We start from the raw sequence: 18,436 nt of genomic DNA on the forward strand, positions 1-18,436 counted from the left end.
TATTTCCATAGTGCTAACAACAAATTGAATGTTAAATTATAAGACATGAAAACATGTGGCACGCAAATATGTAAGTATACAATTCAGGTTTAATTAATGCATGAATGGATTTGGAGTGAAAACAAATCCCCTGACCAGTGCAAATTAACAGAACTACCATCCATATGCTTCTGGTCTAACAGTTATCTATCCATCCACTGACTGATTTTGTAGTCTTTCCTTCCACGTCCCATAAAATAAGTGATTTTTCCAACATAAAACATTTCTATCCCAAAAGGATGCTAAAAAAGAAATATTACATTTTTAAATAGTTTTACATTTATTTGACAAACTACTCGTTTTTGAAGAATATAATATTAATATTTTCATATTGTGAAAGGTAGAGGAGATATACAGGGCTCTGGACCTTTTTGGAATGGATATTTTAGATCATACAAAAATATTTTTGAACAATATGCAAATGCAAAGCTGACCTTTTATTTCCCCTTCATGACGCTACATGCTAATCCGTGATGATTGGAGTGGACATACTGAGTTGGATCGACACAGCAGACATGAGTAAGCACCTGATTGTCTTGGCGAGTGGAGATTCTGACGGCAATTTGGCTTTAATAAAGTCCTTCTCAAGATGGAAGCTGTACAGAAACATAAAAAGGTAAGGGATACATTCTCACAGCGTTTCAGCCAGGTCCATGTCGCAGGGCAGACGAACTTTCCATAAACTATACAACACATTCAAGCTTCGTCTTACAGCTTCACAAACACTCCCAGAGATGGCTTAGAATCCAGTGCACTGTTTCTGCATTTTATTTCATTTTTTTTATATATATATATAGATATATGTATATATTTTTTACATCTTTGTGATTAAGACATCGAAACAGTGTTTGTCTCGCTTTTTCCCTCCAAACGGCTGATGAGTAATAAAGCATTGGAAAGTACTAATCATCAGCATTGTTGTGATTGTTTTGTGTGTGTTTGTGTATGTATGTGTGTGCGTGTGTAATCTCTGGAGGCTACAAACTGCTTCTTCTGCCAACACACATACAAAATGTACATAGAGTCAATGCATGTGGTGATTGAGTGGTAAAGCTTTTGCGATGAAATCAACCCAAAAAAGCAGGCACTGAGCACCGGGTGCAAGGGGGGGGGGGGGGGGGGGGGATAAAATAAAAAAGGGCATCTGGTGCATCTGCTGTAGTCAGCAAGGTCGAAGTGCTTCGCCATAAGTCTTTGGAGCTACATGACGCCACCTGACAGTCAAATCGGACTCAACTCACATTTGGAAAAGCCACCTTGAGTTTTTAGGAGATGATCTCCAGGATGTAGAAAACCAGCTCCATGACCACAGGGCCCTCGCTGAGCAGGCAGGCCCCGCCGTGGATGACGGGAATTAGCGCGCTATCCAGGTCGCTCAGGTACGTAGGAGGAAGAGGCTGCCCGTTGCTCCCTGCCAGGTAACCCACCTGGGAAATGGATCGGGTTACAATGGCTTTTAAAACGTGCATTTCTCCTTTATCGAAATCACAAGCAATCAGCTCCAGTTCACCATGCCACCCTAAGGAGGAGAAAGACTATCGAAAAGAGAGGGATGCATGGATGGATGTACTACCTGGTCTGAGTCGAGCGTGACGCGCAGGCCCAGCTTGGCCATGCCGTCCTCCTTGAGCAGCTTGAGGTGCGGGCACAGCGCCATGCAGAAGGCTCGCGCCACGTTTTCTGTCAGGCGGCTGTGGTCGGCCGGGTCGCTCAGGCCGTTGGGCTGATCGTCGCTCTGGAGGAAAAACACCTAGCGTAGAGGAGTGAGGTTTTGTGTTTTTATCAGACAAAAGACGAAGAAAAAAATAGAGATACGCATTTTCATAGAATGCCTTCTGTCATCTATCCTTTTCTGTACCTCTGTCCAGCGGATCACTTTGCCGTTGGCCTTGAACTCGGAGCCGTGGAAAATCTTCACGCTGGCTATGGACTCCATCGACTTGCCGTCGATAGGACTGATAACACTGAAATGTAGTAGTGTTGTTGATTTGGGGTTATTAGGTTATTCATTATATGCGGGTATAAAGTACACCGATTAACTGACAACTAATTGATTCTTAAAAGAGAAAAAAAAAAAGATCAACATTAGGCCTGTTTTCTAGCATGTTAAGAAACAAACCAATAACCGAATCATAAATGAATGTGTGCATTTTCTGCATTGTCAATCGAGGAACAATATGCTGTTTTTGAATGAAGGAATGAAAATTGGAAGAAAAAAAAATAAAGTTTGCTCATTCATGGGAGACAAAGAGAAAAAAAAATCAGGCCCTTCTGTGTGCTACTCTGTTGTCTTTGAAAAGACCCACGGTGGTCTCACCCCTTATTGAAGTCATGGTCGTCATCTGTCCACTGGACATGCACTAAGTCCTGGTTGTCCTCTTGCTCTGCTTTACCGCATGTGATGGTGAAGTCCTTCATATCCTTCAGTGCTTGCCGTAGAGCGTCCATTGTCTCTGCCGTGATTTGGATCAATACACCATCTGAGAAAGGAGACGCAAGTAAGGCATGTCATGAACAAACGACTTTGGGTATAGGAAATAAATTAGCAATCCAACTTCTGTCGTGTAAGAAAGTGATCATGCTGTGTAGCACGTATACACTCTATCCATTGTAAAGTTAAGTCTCGTGTCTCATTGGTCACAAACAACACGATAATTTACCTTCTACAATGCTAGTTTTGGCCAAGAAGCCCGACGAAGCCTTCAGGGCTCCGCTGAACACGAAGAAACATGCGCCCGTCACTGAAAAGCAAGCAGACGTGAGAAGTGAGCGTAAAAGTCGGGATGAGGCGGTGTTTGTGTTTCGGGGACCTTTTCGCGGCTGATGATGGATGCTGATGGCCTGCGTCTGGTAGTTGCCGTCGTCGTTCTGCACGCACACCAAGTGCGAGTCGGCACGCTCGTTGAAGCACGCGCCCATTGCCAGCACGTGCTCGTTGGACTTGTTCATGGCCTTCATCAGCTGCAAAGACACGCACACGCACTCCGATTAATAACTACAGTAAAACCATCAAAAGGCGTCGAGGGGACAGATCACAGCTCGCTCGTTTTTAAATCCCGTCAGATTAGCTGAATTCTTGCGAGGCAGACTAAAATGTGGACGGTTTATGGGGTGAAAAGAGGCTGTGTCATGTGATTCAAAGCCGCCAGCAATGGAAAATCTGCAGAATGCAAACTGAACCATTCATACCATGGTATAAAAAATATGAAATAAAAAAAATAGTGCTATCAATTATTTCTTCAAAAAAATCCTGAAATATTTTATGAATAAAGCAAGCATGGCAGAAGTGTTCAGATGTTAACATGACTTTTTGGCTCTTCATTGCATTGAGTCAGGCTGACCTCGTTGTAGCGGTTGCTGGGGATCTTGATGCTTGTCTTCTTCACCGCCATGTCCACCACCAAGCCTTTGACCATCGGCAGCGAGTACTGGTAGTTGCGAAAGTCCTGTGGGACACATTGGCACGACGTGAGGACACAAATTGTATCGCAGCAGTCTGGCACGGCGTCGTCAATTAGTGAACATGAAGTCTTACAGCCAGCAGATTCATGATGGTGTGACCAGTCTCGCCAAAGAGCGGCTTCCGGAAGCGCACGCTGAACAGCGGGCACGGGTAAACTGCAACAAATTCAACCGTTGTCGTACACAGACCTACTAAATTGGCATTAGTAATGTGTCAAATTGCCCTCACATCGGTACTCGGCGCCCAACCGCAGCATGAGGCGGATGGGGAAGACCTTGGCCCAGGGTGTTTCCCATTTCTGGATGAGTATGCCGAAGAGGAAAGGCGGGTTGGGCAGCAGTAGGTCCTGCAGGGACTGGAAGGTGGGGTTTACGTAGAGGAAGCCGCCGTGCTCCCTGCTGCCCAGGAAGCTCTGCGTGAAGAAGGAGTGGCTCAGGTGGCCCAGCACGTTGCCTGGAGGAAGAATTTCGGATTATAGATAACCATGGAAGAAAACACAAAATCTCTTTTTTCAGCCTTCTCAGTGCTGATGTCTTACCGCTGAGGGCCTCCTGGTAGAGCTGCACAAAGTGTTTGAAGATGTCCTTTGGGATGGTCTTCTCGTCAGGTAGACACTGGAGCAGAACCACCACCTCGGCCTGGCCTACGGCATGCATACCCTTTGTTGTCATGTACCAGCACTTCCTGTTGACATCTGACCAAAGAGGAAGAAGGATCTCAGTGGCTTGTTTACGTCGTGGTGTGTAGTGTTACCTGTTTGTAATGTCCTGTTTTTCAAAAATGTCAGTGACTAAATTGTCCTCCACTTCCGGAATGACTTATGATGCAAAGCGCCGACTCACAGTTGACAAGCTTGACCATGGCGAGCAGGTTAGCATTGAGAACAAAGACCAGCGGGTCAGGGCCTCCCTCCTCCAGCTGCTGCATGAGGACCATCGCCGACGGACGCTCCTCCACTGCATAGTCTGAATGCGGGGTGAGAGTGTAACGTCGGATCAAAAATGGTGGCCAGGACTCAGTAGAAAGTGTGAGAGTTCAGGTGGGTAAAAGCATCAGGACATACTCCACTTATTGGAGCGGTGGGATGTTAAATCTCTGATGTCACAATTTTGACAGCCATAATGTGACCTCCAAAGGTCTTTGTGTACCCCATTTTGATTCATAACAGTGGAAAAATGGCAACTTTCACAAGCTGTCTAAAAGAACTCTGTCCAAATACTTTTGTCCATCCAGTGAGGAACACGACCGTGCTAACTGCATGGCAACATAAAAGCACATAGAGGACACATGCATCATTGAGGAGGCAGCAGGTGGCGGTGGGACGGTGAGGATGAGGGCAAGCACCTGTGATGTGGCCTCCCGTACCTCCTTTGACTCCAGTGGAGATGAGGATGGGAGGGAGTCCGTCCTCGGGGATCAAGCTGAGGGCACTGCCCAGCGGACTGCCCAGCGGACCCATAGGGGCGGGCACCGCCTTGACGAGACACAAAGAGAGAGAGGGGGGGGGGCTATAAGGCGTGAACACACTGCGAAGAATAATCTTTGAAATGGCTGTAGGAGGTTTTTACTTGACACCAGTGATAGACACAACTTTTTTTTTTTTACCTCGACACCATCCGATCCCGAGGTTTTGTTTGCATTCGTTGAGAGCACAGGAGCTTTCGGGGACTCTGCCTCGTCGCCATTTGGTAGGACGCCGTCCGCAAACCACACCCTTCTCTGCTCCCGTGTAAGAGATCCTGAACAAGATCAACAATCATTTTTTGCGTTGGCGCCCACATTTGACCGTTCGGTGCGCTGTGAATGTTCTGGCGTTCGAATCGAAGGCCTTACCCTCGTTGCCAGGCGGCTTGAGGAGACCCACCGGCACCATGACGGTAGGCGGCGGCGAGCCGAGAACGCCCGAGGCCTGGGCCTGTTGCAGGGGGGGGATGGTGGAGCAGTATTCGGCCGGGTTGTTGGGGTTGGGACTCTGATTGTTGCCGACCGTGACCTGAGAATCCGACAGCGTCGGAGCTGAGGGTTGAGGGTACAGCCATCATGAGTTATTACTGCAGTGGACAACAATGAACCTCATTCACCATTCAGAGTCACACATGTCGTTAAATCCTGCTTTTAAGACGATTAGCGCATTCACACAGGCTTTCCAACATAGACGGGTCGGGTTCGGCTCGTATTATTAAGAGTAAGAGTAGCTTTTGATGTGATACCAGAACATAAGGTGAGCAGTGATTACGATCAAATATGTTATTATGAGTTTGCCTCACATGTGGACAAATTAAGCCCGTTGGGAACGGCTTCAAACGATGTTCCGCGCTCACCGCTGGTTAGACCCGAATGACAGGTGACGCAGACGCGAGCCTCCTTCCCGTCCATGTATCCCAATTTGCATCTCAGGCCGCAGCACGTGGCACAGAACACCTGCCATGGCAGAGAAAGCACAAGTTGTAGTTTCAAGAGGTTTGCAAGGTCACCGAAGTGGATGTGTCAAACTATTGTGGGTCACTGGCATAGAGAGTGTTTGTTTACTGCTGTGGGAAATTGCAGAGCAGATAGAATTTTTTGTTTCTCCAAGTGCGGTGTCAGCAACCACATATCCGTGCCAACAGTGCTGTGCAGACACACTGCTGCACATGTGCGTGTGTAGACAAACATTTAATAATTTGATTTAAATCATTCATTTGATTAAAAATGGATACTTCAACTGAAGTTTTCAGCAAATATACACCGCCAAAGCCTTGGAAAACAAATCAGCAACTACTTTTTAGTTGGCTTTTTATTTTGCAGTGATTCCGAGGACACACTAAGAGGTCTCGGGGAGACATAATTTCTCTCGGACACTTTTTATAGAGGAGGGTCAAGACACTAAGGAGGCTGACATAAATCCTCAATCTCAGACCAAAGTTACAGAAAGAAGAAATAACGCTGAGGCTTTGAGTTGGTTCCCTTGGCAATGGGAACAAGGTCATTTTCTTGAATGCTTCACTAGATTTTGTTCCATCTTTGAACTGATATTGTGGTTATTTCTACTTTCATTTGCAGTGTTGGATGACAGCGCACGGTGTCTGATGATACCAAGCTGCAAATAAAACAAAAGCACCTGTCTGAAAACATTTAACCTCTCGACTGCTTTGTATTTCAAGTCTTCCAAACTCTCTATTCATGACTGCATTCGCTTTGTTTAGAAACGGACTTTGGCGTGTTCTGATCCCCCTTCCCTTCTTACCTTGCCACAGGCCCTGCAGTGGTGCCTCCTCTTGGTGAACGTGAACTTGGCGTCGCACCTCATGCAGGCGGGGGCCTGTGCGTCGGGCACCCACACGGGAGCCACCTCACCCAGCGAGCTTGGGGACTTCCCGCCGATGGAACCGTGTTGCTGTCCTGCCTGAAGATCGTTGTCCGGACTCTCCGAGCACAACGCGAGAGGGGGATTCGGGAGGACCTCGACGCCGTTCACCGCCAAAGGCGCCTCGGTCCTGCCGTGCGTCGTTTCGGGCGGCGGCGCCCTGCGGCCGTCCAGGTTCTTGTTCTTGCTACTGAGCTGATTCTGCACCTGACCCGCCAGAGGCTGCGGGATTTGGAGTTTGAGGCTGACGGGCTGCTTGGGTCGCGCCCCGCCATAGGGGACGCTGACCGGCTGCAGACGGCTGTTGTTCAGTTTCGTTCGAATACCGCCTGACGCCGCCACGTCAGCGCTCTCCTGCTTGCTCTCCTCCATCTCTTTCTCCTCTGTCACAGAGTCTTCCTTGGAGGGCACGGGCGAGGGAGAGAATCTCTCCCCCGCTTCATCGTCCAGTACGTTTAGGCGGCTCCCGTCCTCGGGTTGCAAGCCGTTGGGAAGGAGCTGCTCAGACTCAAGTCGAGACACGGAGCAACAACCCACCCCACCATTCAGAAGACTTTCTACCAGCTCGCCACTGTGTCTTTCTTGTTCAAAGTCCGCCGAACAGCCTTCTCCGTTCAATGTCGTGGGCTCCACGTGCGGATGAACTTTCTCGGCGGGAGCCCCTTCTTGCTCTAGTCCCACCTCGAAGGTGAAGCGGGACGCGGCGGAGGCGTCCCCTCGCTGCTCCTCGCAGGCCGTGACGGGCGGCGGCGATCGGCTGTCCGTCCCCACCAATTTGCCGATGTTGGGCTGCGGCAGGGGCGGGCTGTGGACATCGGCCGGCTCGCCGCCCGTTGGTCTTTTGCGATCCGGGAAGGTCTTGAGCGGCTGCGGACTCTCCAGGGGGCTGAAGTCAGCGTGGGCCAGGGCGGGGTTTAGCGAGAGCAGGTGGGCAGGTGGGGCCAGAATCTGAGTCCACTTGGCGTCCGAGAGAAGAGGAGAGTCGGTCTCATCTGGCACAAGAGGAGAATGACATGTTTAGTGTTTGGGAACCCAGTTTATCATATTTAGTACATTTTCATACACAATTTTTAATAGCGTACAACAGAACATATTTCTTGTTATTAAGAACAACAGCGATGGTACAACAGCAATAAAGGCTTTTCCCGTCATTTTGCATGGCTTACTTTTGTTTATTCTGCACCATTATTGAAGTTTACATTTCAAGACAAGTTTAAAAAGTAACAAAAGAAGCTCGTGTTACCTCATTTCTTTAACACCATCCTTCAACGCAGACATTAGATAGGTAACCCTGTCACTGACCAAAACAGCAGCACTTAAGTAAAGGGATCGCGCTGACGCTCGAAATGCTTCCTAAATTCATTTAGTGTTTATTCGAGGCAACGCTCGGTCATGTCAGCGTAACTGCTGCTCTCCTCCCCAGACTGGAATGTGAGCTTGGCTGCTTTTGTTGTTGCTGCGGCAACACACACACACACACACACACACACACACACACAGAAGCACAGGCGTATTCCAAATATTGTGAACGTGTGAATCAGCAGCTTTCCTGTCACAATTGCTAGAATTAAACATGGATGTCACTCCTTGATGCGAAAGTGTGTCTAAGCTCGAGGGAATTTCTTAATTAGTTCTTTGGCCTGATTGCCCAACCTCCATCTTGTCATCCGAGAACGTAGTAATAAAGTTATTAGATGCATTGAATGGCAAACATGAATTGAATAAATTGCTCAAAAAACGATGTGCCAACAAACACACACTGAGCATGTATCTGAATGCTTTCAACTCCTGATTCATGAGCCGATTAATTCATCGACTGGCCTCACCTTCGTTCTGCTCAAACTCGTCTAACACCTTGTCCAGGTTGAAGGCCTCTGCTTGAAAATAATTCTCCATGGATCAGGAAGCTCCTCCTCCTCTGCAGCCAGCCTGAGCCTTCGGAAACGAGCAATGGGCATCCGTGACAAATCTGCCACCGTCCTGCACACCCCTGATTATCATTTTGTGTGTGTATACGCAAGTGCGTTGACTGACCTGCACGGAGGTCCTCCTCAGCAGTCGCGGGCCGTTTGGGATCCAAGCATGCTTCCCCTCTCAGTGAACACTTGAGCCGCTATGGCAGGCGTCCACGCCTTGTTAAGGGGGGGGAGAAAAAAATCTTATACATTGTTCACACTAATTATATATAATGTTGTAGTCTGTCATGTTTTTTTTGCAATATTTTTTCTTTTATACCCAATATCCTTTTTTCGAAATATTTTTGGATTACTCGTCAAATATTTCATGGCCTTCTGTGTGTGTTTTCGGCAATTGTATTGTATTTTTGGTCTATTATGTGTTTTTTTAGAGCTATTTTCTTGTAGTAAGCATTACTTTGAATCTTGTTTGATTGTGAAAGTGTAGCTAATATTTGACTTCTGAACTGTGTTATTCCTTAATGCATTTTTTTTTTTTTATCAATTTATCCATTTTTACATGTTTCTTGTATGCTTGCACTCCTGTGACAAGAGAATTTCCCCACTGTGGAATAAATAAAGTTATATCTAATCTAATCTCACATCTGTTCATCTCATGGGAGACTCTGGTCCGATGCTGGAAGGTCAAGCTTTCAAGAACAGTTCATTTCATCCAAGAGTGGCTAACTCGCGTGTGTGCCGCTCGGTCGATCGCACATGCGACATGATCTTGAGCGGGATTAGCTTGCAAAATGAGCAGAGTTGGCTCATTTTTCCGCTCAGTTAAAGATGCCATGTAGCGCGTACACTTATCACGCACACTGCTGCACAAACATCCACGCTCGACTGACTGTCAATCAGCACACACACACACAAACGAGTGTGATTATAATCCTGGAAAAGGAAATGTGCGCACACAGACACGCACTCTGACACAAATGCCGCACATACACACTCGAACGTATATCTATATACACAGGCTACAAAATAGGCCGCACACACATTAAGATTTAATTTACACGGAGAGGTCCTGAATAATGCCTGCTTTTATTTTTAGACGTTAACGCACATATGACATCAAATTACATGCTGTCGACATTTATCTGGAGTAGCAGCAACCCCTTGAAAATGACAAGATAGGAGTACACGACTTCACTCTCAGCTAGTTTGCTGTCAAAAAAAGACTAACGCAACAAGCATACATCCACCGTATGTCATGACACGATTCCTCCAGACAGCATTACTACTTACCTGGCAACAAAACTGACAAGAGATTCTTTCACGCAGAGATCCTGCAAAATTGCTTCACCGATGAAGACTTTCACACAAGGTGGCAGTTGGGATATTGTCACAACAATGTCTACAAACAATGTGATGGCTTTTCTGCCAGTGTCTGGTGTGATCTATAAACTAGTTAAAGACATTGGGGGCAAGGGAAGCAAGTCTAAGGTGTTAAATTTCACACCTTTGTGCCCACATTGCAGAATTCACTCACAGAAATTTTTTTTGCAAAATTGATAGATGGAATGAACATTTTTGGGGGTAGTTGCTGAAGCCTATCATCTAAATTATTCAAAAAATGAGTGCACTTGTTTTTTTTTTTTTAACAAGTGCAAAAATTAAAATCATTATGGGAGTGAAGGAAATCACATGGTAAATTAGAGGACTTGCTATATGCTGACGTGGACGGCTCCAAAATAGCTTCTTCCTGCTTTATTTTCTGGGCGAGTGCGCTCTATTTTTAATTTCTGCTGAATTATTTACAAGCACAGCGCTGCATGTTGTCGAGTCGTGACAACAAAACTTCCTTCGGATGACTTTCGAGAAACACTTCCGGTTTTTGATTTATGCCCTACAGGAATGCGGACCCGCTTTTCACCCCTCGTCCCGACCAATGGAGCCTCGCACATCTTGGCAAAACTACAGCGAGCGCTTCCTGTCGCGGAGAATGGGGTGACATCACTTTCTAACCAAGTCACTGCCGCCCGACTGAGTGACACACTATGACGTCATTGTTTCCGCCAAATACTTCTGCAATACACTTTAATGCAAAATGAAATGTCATCTGATGATTCCATTAATCAATTCTAAAAACATTTGGTAGTGACGGAAAGCCCTTCTTCATACCGCTGGAGTTGGAATGTTGCTGTGTCGACTTCCATGTGACAATGAAACAGAAAGGAAAACAGTCAGTTCAGTTCCTTCAAATGTCTCTTTGCTGAGTTCTGTGGGAAAGGCACAAGCGGATACATGCTGGATTTTCTTTTATTACTCCGATTCTGCTCATTTTTGGGAATCTCCTTGTGGAAGAATCTCCTGATACCGCTTCCGAAGTTGTATGGTCAATGACCATACGGAAAAAGGTAGGAAGTGCCAGCTTTTCTAGGCTGTGTGAAAGGGGCTTAAAGGTAAAACCAGACTTCTTCTTAACTTGGATTACCCCATAAAAAGACCCTGAGGGTTAGATACAGGTGATACTACTAATAGACTGACACTAGAACAGTGTGGTTTAGAAACTACGTCCGACATGTTAGAACCAGTTTTGGAGATTTTCTTTTTTTTAATCTTAACTCGTTGAATTAATTAGCTTAAGGTGCTAACTGCGTTTGGAAGTCCGTCCAATACTTAACTTGTCCAGTGCTCCTGTTTGTTTTGTGCTGAAACACAGTATCGCCTCACGGAGTTAGTAGGCATGGCTGCATCCAAAAATAAAAAATAAATAAAAATTAAAAAATTAAACGCTATTTTTAGCCTCCGAGACTGCAACGTTCAGCGGAGCTGAGAACGCCGAGTGACCGCGTCGACCCGCCGCTCGGACGGACGGCCACCGAGTCGGTGCACGTCACCCAGAACGAACCGAAGAAAATACTCCTACTATGTAATTTAAAATCCCCACAACTAATGTTACCCCAGATTTTAAATGTACATATTCGGTGAATATTTTGCCGAGGCTTGGTCGTATGTTGCGTAAATGCTAATAAGCTAGCTAAAACACCGCCGCGACCCGCTCGGACTCCCGCGGCCGTCGGCACCGCTGCAATGGCGGGGCAAGGTCGGAGCAACGTAGCGTAAAAAAAAAAAAAAAAAAGACATTCCTCGGGAACAAATGGAGGGAACTCACTCACCACTGCCACCACGGGAATCCTCATCGCAACGGAGGAGGAGGAAGAGAAGGAGGAGGCGACCCCTCGTCGTTGTCCGTCATAACTAATCGGCCTTCCCGGGCTACTTTTGCTCCGATAGTGTCCTCCTCCTCTTGGCGTCAGACTGCAGCGGCTACGGGGAGGGGTGGTAGAGGGGGATGAGGCTAGTGTGTCCACTGGGAACCCAGCTGGGCCGAGCCTCAACACGCCACAGTCGGCAGTTCCACCATATATTATTTTTTAAAATGTGACATTTAATTGAGCGTCTCTAGATCCAAATAAAACAGCTACAACGGGGAAGCAATGATATATTTTCTTAACGTGGTACGTCATCTTACGAGATGCACGATTTTTCAACACACGAGTTTTTGGGATGGTCTTGAGTTGCGAGCTAAAATTGAGTTCCCAGATGGACGTGGCGGCGAACTTGACATCACAAGCAGTAGCCAATTGCTTTTTTTCCAGCCGTTTATTGCCATTCCCAGTGGAAGTTTTTAGCAAAACAAATATGACAGAATTTTGCGTTTTTGGCTTGTTCTTAAAATAGCTCACCAGTGATGGGACATTAAATTTCCTTGCAATTCTGCAGAAATGATAATTTCATAATGTAAACACTTGCAGACATTTTTAGAAATTGTATTGCATATGTATCTGTCCCCTACCTTATTTAATATTTAAATTATTTTTTGCACAATGTTAACAGTCTGCACAGAATTATAATAATGTATTAACTTAAAATTTAATCGTTTGATATATCAAACTGGTCGCCAAGTTGCTCCCACTCTGAAAATTATCACATTAGAAATAAACCTTTAAACATACAGTAGTTTTTTAACTACAAACAATAATGTAACCTCATTTTATACAGTATATTTATGTTTATGGCAATTTTACTTTGACTAGTTAAATATCGAGTTGTGATTAAAAATGTTATCTGTAATGATTTGTGGTTTTATTATACATTATTATAAACTATATTCTACTATTTCTATACTTGAAAATGTTGAAAAGATAGAAAAAAATGAGGTGGAGGAAGCAAAACTGATGTAGGCATCCTTTCCACTTGGGAAATAAAATGCAGAAAACAGCAACATTCCCCAAAAAAAACTTTATTAAGTCATTTCCAGCCACTACATGTAAACTGAATTCTTTATTGTCACCTTTCATAAAGCATCTCTTAAATATGAGCCACGTAGACAGCGCTGATTTAAAGCCGTTTGAGTCCTTCAGGTGTTGACTGGGGCGTCCGCAATCAAAAGGTGTTATGTAAAGATCTTTTTATATGACGATGAGGATGCGCTGCACCTTGAACAACCGTCTCTACGCACGAGGAAAGCCTCTGAGCGAGTGAACGACAGATTAAAAAAAGAAAACGGTTGGCGGCGGCAAAGGGATCAGTTGGCTTCGTTCTTTGAGGCTTCATCAAAGTTCTCCACGAGATCTGCCAGACAAAACAAAGCAGGAAAAAAAAAAGTGTCGTTGCTCAGAAGCGATTAAAAGATACGCTCAAGAGTCTCCCGAGAAGGATGTTTACCTGGGACGGCGTCGTCGTCCTCCTCTGCTATTTCCTCCTTCACGGCTTTCATGTCCATCGCTGCAACACAAACCAGACATCACACATCTACAAGTGCACTTCCTCAAATCGTGGCTCCTCTTTTTGCCTGACTCATCAAGGGTCAAAAGTAAGGCTGGATGACAATCATTTTACAAATTAATTTACAACTCTCTTTAGAAATTTGGCAAAATTTGTTGATTTCTTTTAATGTAGTCTTTTCATTTTAGCAAGTTAAAACTCAATAAATATTTTGTTGGAAAAATAAAATGTTGACCGGTGTTATTTCTATTTTCACTATTTAAGAAGAAACTGGATGATTGTATTATGGCATGTTTTAAGTCAATTACAATTCATATTCAACACAAGATTACTGGCATTATGTGTGTGCGCGCGTTTGTTTCTACACACTTTGCCGCGGGAACTGCTCAGCCAGCTTGCGCAGGCTGCTGAGGCTGTCGGCGCCCAGCTGGCTGAGGATGCCCGGGAGCATCTCAGTCAGCTGCTTGGTCTCGGCGTGGCCCGTGATGGCGAACGTGTTGGCTGACAGCGACGCCTGCACCTTGGGGTTGTTGAAGTGGATCACCGTGCCGTCGTCTTTGATCATGTTCACCTACGGGACAATCAAAACTGAGCAATTACAAGTTGCACATGCATGGGTAAAAAAAAAAAAGGAAATTGTCCAACAAATAAAAATTATACTTCTGATTGTTCTATACCATGTGATATTGAGACTTTTTTTCCTGTTATGATACGCCTCCTTTCACAAATAGTTTTTTTGATAGAGTAGCATGACAGATAAAACGCTCTGGAGGCTTCACCTCTTCGATGCCGGCGATGTTGTTGACGGAGAGCTTCTTCAGAGAGCCTTGGAGCTTTTTGTCGTCAGCCGTTGCCGTTTTGTGGACCACCTTTTTCTTCCTGCGTGCTGTTCCCTGAGGCAAAAACAGAACTTGAGCGAACCACACACACACTGATCACCGAAACGAATTTGAGCAACCCAGCTATAGTGGTACAGGATAATCTTGAGGCAGCCAACAAATCAAGCCATTGCTGACTTTGAACTGAAGTCCTCCCTTCAGTTCAAAGTCAGCAATGGCTTGATTTGTTGGCTGCCTCAAAATTATCCTGTACCACTAAAGCTGGGTGTTCACTAACTGTATCTGGTTTTAAATTTCACCTCACAAAATGTTTTCCTTATATTCAAATGATCAAGAAAACTCAAATTTTAACAGCCTTGTTAACGTTTATGTATTGGAAGTCCTATTTCAATGTGTTCAAATCATCCGTTCATCTGGACATAAAGCAAACAGTCAGGGGGTTGAAATGAGGCCAACAACTGGAGGCCCGTAACTCTCTCTCCCTCTCCCCATCTAGCCATAAAGGGAACGCTGATGTCAGGAGGTTCACAACCAGGGGAGACAAATCTACATCTTTAGGCCACACATACCGCCTATCAAGTGAATCGAGAATAAAACGGCCATGAAACTTATGTTAGAAAGCCCAACAAACATCCAACCCACCTTACGGCACTATTTTTGCAAGGCTTTGTGAAAACCGAAATGGCCAACCAGACTAAGACAACTTGGCGTTACATCAAACCTAAACTACATATTATCACAAAATTATTGACAATTGAGCATACCTTTCCACCTATCCGGACTTGTGCCTGGAGTTTGGCGAGCTTCTCTTGATTCATTGTGCTTTCTGGGAGGAAAAACACAGTTTAAAACAAAAACAAACACATACAACTCCCGTGGTACGCAAAATGGACATCGTCTCGTTAATGAAACAACGTGTTGTTGAGGAAGACGCTCTAAAAACAAAACAAAAAAAGGGTCACCGCCGGCCATTTTAAAACAATGACATTTCACTTAACTTTACACTTTCTTCGGTGCGTTTACATTGACGACATTATTCGGCAGGTGTTACATGTTGTACACATTGTTCGAAGGCTACTGCGGGCTAATAATAGCCTAGCGCGAGGCTAACTAGGATAGCCACTTAACGACACGATTTTGGTCACTTAAACTTTACAACGACACGGGGCCGAATTAAATAATATGTAACCTGGCAGATTTACCTTCGAAAAAAGACGAAACACTTGGTATTTTGTTGCTTTCGCGGCCGCTGCTGCTACTGCTACACGTGAGGCTAGCAGAAAGCAACGGGGTTCAATAACGATAAGGAAGTTGCCCTACACTTCCTGTTGTACTTTCGAAATAAGTGTGTGAGAATGTGTGAAGAATGAAAGAATATACGGAAATGAACATACAAGAAACAGTCTAGTTTAATACATTTTCTGGTTTGGAATAACATTGTAAACATGCGCAATTCACCCCATTTTGTTTAATCTTCTCGTCGTAAAAACTTAACTTGTGTGGACTAATGGGGCAGTGACAGCCTTTTGTTGTTTAACTTGACTAGGCGAGGCAGCGCACCGGAACACGCGGTCGGGTTAAAATCACGTGACCACAACTTTAAAAAATAAAAGTAATGATTTTTTTGTATGCATTAGTTGTGTTTGTACTATCCAATAAAAACACAGTGTAATCAACATTTAATAGATTCGAATCATTTCCATATTGCATTCAATCAAATGGGAAGAAATCAGCGAGAGGATCCAGAAATCTGGTGTTATTGTGAAACTGAACCGTTTGGACATCCGGTCGGGTTTACGTGCGCCGCTGTTGCAGTTGCTTGCTTGCTTATTGATCAGTTTATTTACAAAAAAAATTAACAAAAAAAACGAAATGCATACTTTTTTATTCAACAGTATTTTGTCAACAGCTCTGTACGTTTTGCTGTCTTTGTCATGTTTTCCACATGTAGTCGAGGCGTCGAGCAGCAGAGGTGAGTGTTGAAGTTGACGCTCAGCTTTTTTGCTAGCTTGTCCACCACTTTAACGTTTAACATACTCTTGTTCCATTTCTCGACTAATTTTAACAATCACATTGTCAAATTCCATTCCAGAAATTTCACGTTACCACTGAATGATACCATTCAAATGAATGGAGGCGATTTCTAAATTTAATGCTAATCATTTCCGTGTAATCGTTAATTAATCGGGTAATTATTGTCGCATGACAGAGATCGAGCACTGTGATGTGGTGATCTGTCTAAATATTTCCCAATTATCCAGAATTACAGTCACACATTTCCCAAAGGGTCCCATCATATCCAATCTCTCCCTGACTTTTGCATCAATGGATTCACAAGCGCATGCAAACCATTTATTTGTCATGTAACTGCTTTACAATACATTTGCATTGTTATTATGACGTGTGTCGGATTGTAGTAAAAGAAAATGGTCTTAGTTACCTGAGACAACTGAGTGATGTCATGATGCACTCTTTGTTTTTTACATGTTGTTATGACTTTCATCTTGTCCCCCAGGGGTCGCCACAGCTTGTCACTCATGCGTTCATCGGCATAGTTTTTGCACCAGACGCTCTTGCTGGTTTGCCCCCTACCCCTCTATTTTATTTTATTTTTTTAAATTCTATCTGGGCTTAGTAGTGGGGCTCTGACCGAAAAGCAACTGCCTTTAAGTGACGCTCACGTTTGCAGGATTTGGGGACAACATCCACTGGAGGACGCTTGAAGATGGCAAGAATGAGGCATCAGCCAGGCATGTTGGCTTGGCTTTTTTTTTTTGCATGCAAAATTTACTAATCATAATAGACTAAACAGCCACATTACAGTATGGCTCTAAGTGTGCTTTGAAACATTGCAGTGGTCTACCCCTCATGGTCATCATCCACAAGACGTGGTGCGGAGCCTGCAAAGGTAAATATCCAATGACACATACGCCCATGCAAAATAGGCTAACTTTGCTGTTGGCTTGTTTCAGCACTCAAGCCTAAATTTGCAGAGTCCAAGGAAATTACAGAACTCGCCCATAACTTTGTGATGATCAACCTGGAGGTAAGGAACCCATCATCAATATTCCACAGGAGGGGGAATTGATTTCACGCTGGTGTCTTTTGATCCGGAAAGGATGAGGAGGAGCCAAAGGATGAGGCCTTCAGTCCCGACGGAGGCTACATCCCCCGCATCCTTTTCCTCGGTACTGTAATGTTCCTGGCATGTTTATTTGCAATCGATCAATGAATAAAGATTCAATATTCTTGCAGATCCCAGTGGCAAAGTCCACCCTGAAATCACCAACACAAACGGGAATCCCAACTACAAGTATTTTTACAGCAGTGCAGAACAAGGTAATGAGTTCTCATCCTTTGCTCCAAGGCACACGTTTTACATTAGAAGAATCTCACAGAAGATTTTGTGTTGGTAGTGGTGTCCGGGATGAAGGAAGCACAGGAGAAGTTGACTGGCGACGCCTTTAAGGCCACCCACCCCGGAGACGAGCTGTGAGGGGGGGCGCGGGACGCACGTCCGGGCTGCAAGGGCTACGTCACCTCATACCGACGCTCAAATTGTCACCAACACTTCTTTTTAGAAATATTTATGCCGTACTATCATGGATGTACAAGTGCCAAATTGATGCAAAACTTTCCAGGGTTCCCCGCACTGAGGCTCTAAAACCGGTCGGCGGTCAATTTTTATCGGTCGCCAATTCAATTTTTTTTTTTAAAAATAGTCAAGTCGGCACATAGTCACATTTGTTGCTGTGAATTTAATCTTTAGCGTTAGTGTTAAGTATATATTGGGAAACTATAGTAATCGCGTGCAAAATCCTTAAATACCAAGACTACTTATATCTACTAACTTTGAACACACCTCATGGTTCCAAAGACTAACGTGTATTTATTTTGCACATTTATTTCTCCTGTTATTTTTTGCCTCTTATTTTATACTCCGCATACAAATAAAGGTTTGTTGTAGTGAACATTGTGCGTGCGCCAATTGTCTTTGTGAGAGAAATATATGGAAATTTTGAAAATACACTTTTATTGTCCAAAAGCAGTAATTCCC

The 18,436-nt window shown here is 44.6% G+C and overlaps 3 protein-coding genes and 1 long non-coding RNA gene across 8 annotated transcripts; 2 read left to right on the forward strand and 2 right to left on the reverse strand.

The window, feature by feature from the left end:
- Positions 1 to 583: 583 nt before the first annotated feature.
- Positions 584 to 12,127, reverse strand: zfyve9a (zinc finger, FYVE domain containing 9a). Of its 5 annotated transcripts, XM_061294843.1 has the most exons (20): positions 11,929 to 12,123; positions 8,883 to 8,980; positions 8,675 to 8,783; positions 6,729 to 7,840; positions 5,770 to 5,923; positions 5,336 to 5,518; positions 5,108 to 5,241; positions 4,847 to 4,976; positions 4,345 to 4,467; positions 4,041 to 4,196; positions 3,731 to 3,955; positions 3,575 to 3,657; positions 3,381 to 3,485; positions 2,850 to 3,000; positions 2,700 to 2,780; positions 2,357 to 2,519; positions 1,898 to 2,003; positions 1,613 to 1,789; positions 1,281 to 1,466; positions 584 to 635 (listed from the first exon to the last, which is right to left on the reverse strand). In XM_061294843.1, the coding sequence occupies exons 3-19, from the start codon at positions 8,742 to 8,744 to the stop codon at positions 1,305 to 1,307; spliced, it is 3,315 nt and encodes a 1,104-aa protein (XP_061150827.1). In that variant the 5' UTR covers positions 8,745 to 8,783; positions 8,883 to 8,980; positions 11,929 to 12,123; the 3' UTR covers positions 584 to 635; positions 1,281 to 1,304. The 5 variants fall into 5 exon arrangements, with proteins under 5 accessions (XP_061150827.1, XP_061150831.1, XP_061150830.1 ...); XM_061294847.1 differs by having other exon boundaries at positions 584 to 1,466; positions 4,868 to 4,976; positions 11,929 to 12,127; XM_061294846.1 differs by having other exon boundaries at positions 584 to 1,466; positions 11,929 to 12,122.
- Positions 11,026 to 11,939, forward strand: LOC133165323 (uncharacterized). The gene is made up of 2 exons (XR_009717561.1): positions 11,026 to 11,166; positions 11,555 to 11,939. It is a non-coding gene; the product is annotated as an uncharacterized LOC133165323 (long non-coding RNA).
- A 912-nt stretch (positions 12,128 to 13,039) lies between the features above and the next one.
- LOC133165317 (transcription factor BTF3 homolog 4) lies at positions 13,040 to 15,729 on the reverse strand. The gene is made up of 6 exons (XM_061294879.1): positions 15,582 to 15,729; positions 15,144 to 15,205; positions 14,320 to 14,433; positions 13,910 to 14,111; positions 13,481 to 13,540; positions 13,040 to 13,387 (listed from the first exon to the last, which is right to left on the reverse strand). The coding sequence occupies exons 2-6, from the start codon at positions 15,195 to 15,197 to the stop codon at positions 13,341 to 13,343; spliced, it is 477 nt and encodes a 158-aa protein (XP_061150863.1). The 5' UTR covers positions 15,198 to 15,205; positions 15,582 to 15,729; the 3' UTR covers positions 13,040 to 13,340.
- A 406-nt stretch (positions 15,730 to 16,135) lies between these two features.
- txndc12 (thioredoxin domain containing 12 (endoplasmic reticulum)) lies at positions 16,136 to 18,350 on the forward strand. The gene is made up of 7 exons (XM_061294878.1): positions 16,136 to 16,351; positions 17,069 to 17,129; positions 17,235 to 17,287; positions 17,352 to 17,425; positions 17,498 to 17,567; positions 17,635 to 17,718; positions 17,796 to 18,350. Exons 1-7 carry the CDS (start codon positions 16,252 to 16,254, stop codon positions 17,873 to 17,875), a joined length of 522 nt encoding a protein of 173 aa, XP_061150862.1. The 5' UTR covers positions 16,136 to 16,251; the 3' UTR covers positions 17,876 to 18,350.
- Positions 18,351 to 18,436: the final 86 nt, after the last annotated feature.

The sequence above is a fragment of the Syngnathus typhle genome, linkage group LG13 (assembly GCF_033458585.1).
Source record: "Syngnathus typhle isolate RoL2023-S1 ecotype Sweden linkage group LG13, RoL_Styp_1.0, whole genome shotgun sequence".
In the NCBI taxonomy this organism is placed as follows: Eukaryota; Metazoa; Chordata; class Actinopteri; order Syngnathiformes; family Syngnathidae; genus Syngnathus; species Syngnathus typhle.

Coding starts and splice junctions, on each gene's coding strand:
- zfyve9a (XM_061294843.1), bottom strand. CDS start 8,744: ATGGAGAATTATTTTCAAGCAGAGGCCTTCAACCTGGACAAGGTGTTA. Junction 5,924..6,728: donor ACTGCAGGGCCTGTGGCAAG/GTAAGAAGGGAA, acceptor CTGCCATGGCAG/GTGTTCTGTGCCACGTGCTG. Junction 2,004..2,356: donor GACCATGACTTCAATAAGGG/GTGAGACCACCG, acceptor ACTACATTTCAG/TGTTATCAGTCCTATCGACG.
- LOC133165317 (XM_061294879.1), bottom strand. CDS start 15,197: ATGAATCAAGAGAAGCTCGCCAAACTCCAGGCACAAGTCCGGATAGGT. Junction 14,434..15,143: donor AAGTCCGGATAGGTGGAAAG/GTATGCTCAATT, acceptor TTTTTGCCTCAG/GGAACAGCACGCAGGAAGAA. Junction 14,112..14,319: donor ACATCGCCGGCATCGAAGAG/GTGAAGCCTCCA, acceptor ATTGTCCCGTAG/GTGAACATGATCAAAGACGA.
- txndc12 (XM_061294878.1), top strand. CDS start 16,252: ATGCATACTTTTTTATTCAACAGTATTTTGTCAACAGCTCTGTACGTT. Junction 17,130..17,234: donor AAGAATGAGGCATCAGCCAG/GCATGTTGGCTT, acceptor GAAACATTGCAG/TGGTCTACCCCTCATGGTCA. Junction 17,568..17,634: donor CCCCCGCATCCTTTTCCTCG/GTACTGTAATGT, acceptor ATATTCTTGCAG/ATCCCAGTGGCAAAGTCCAC.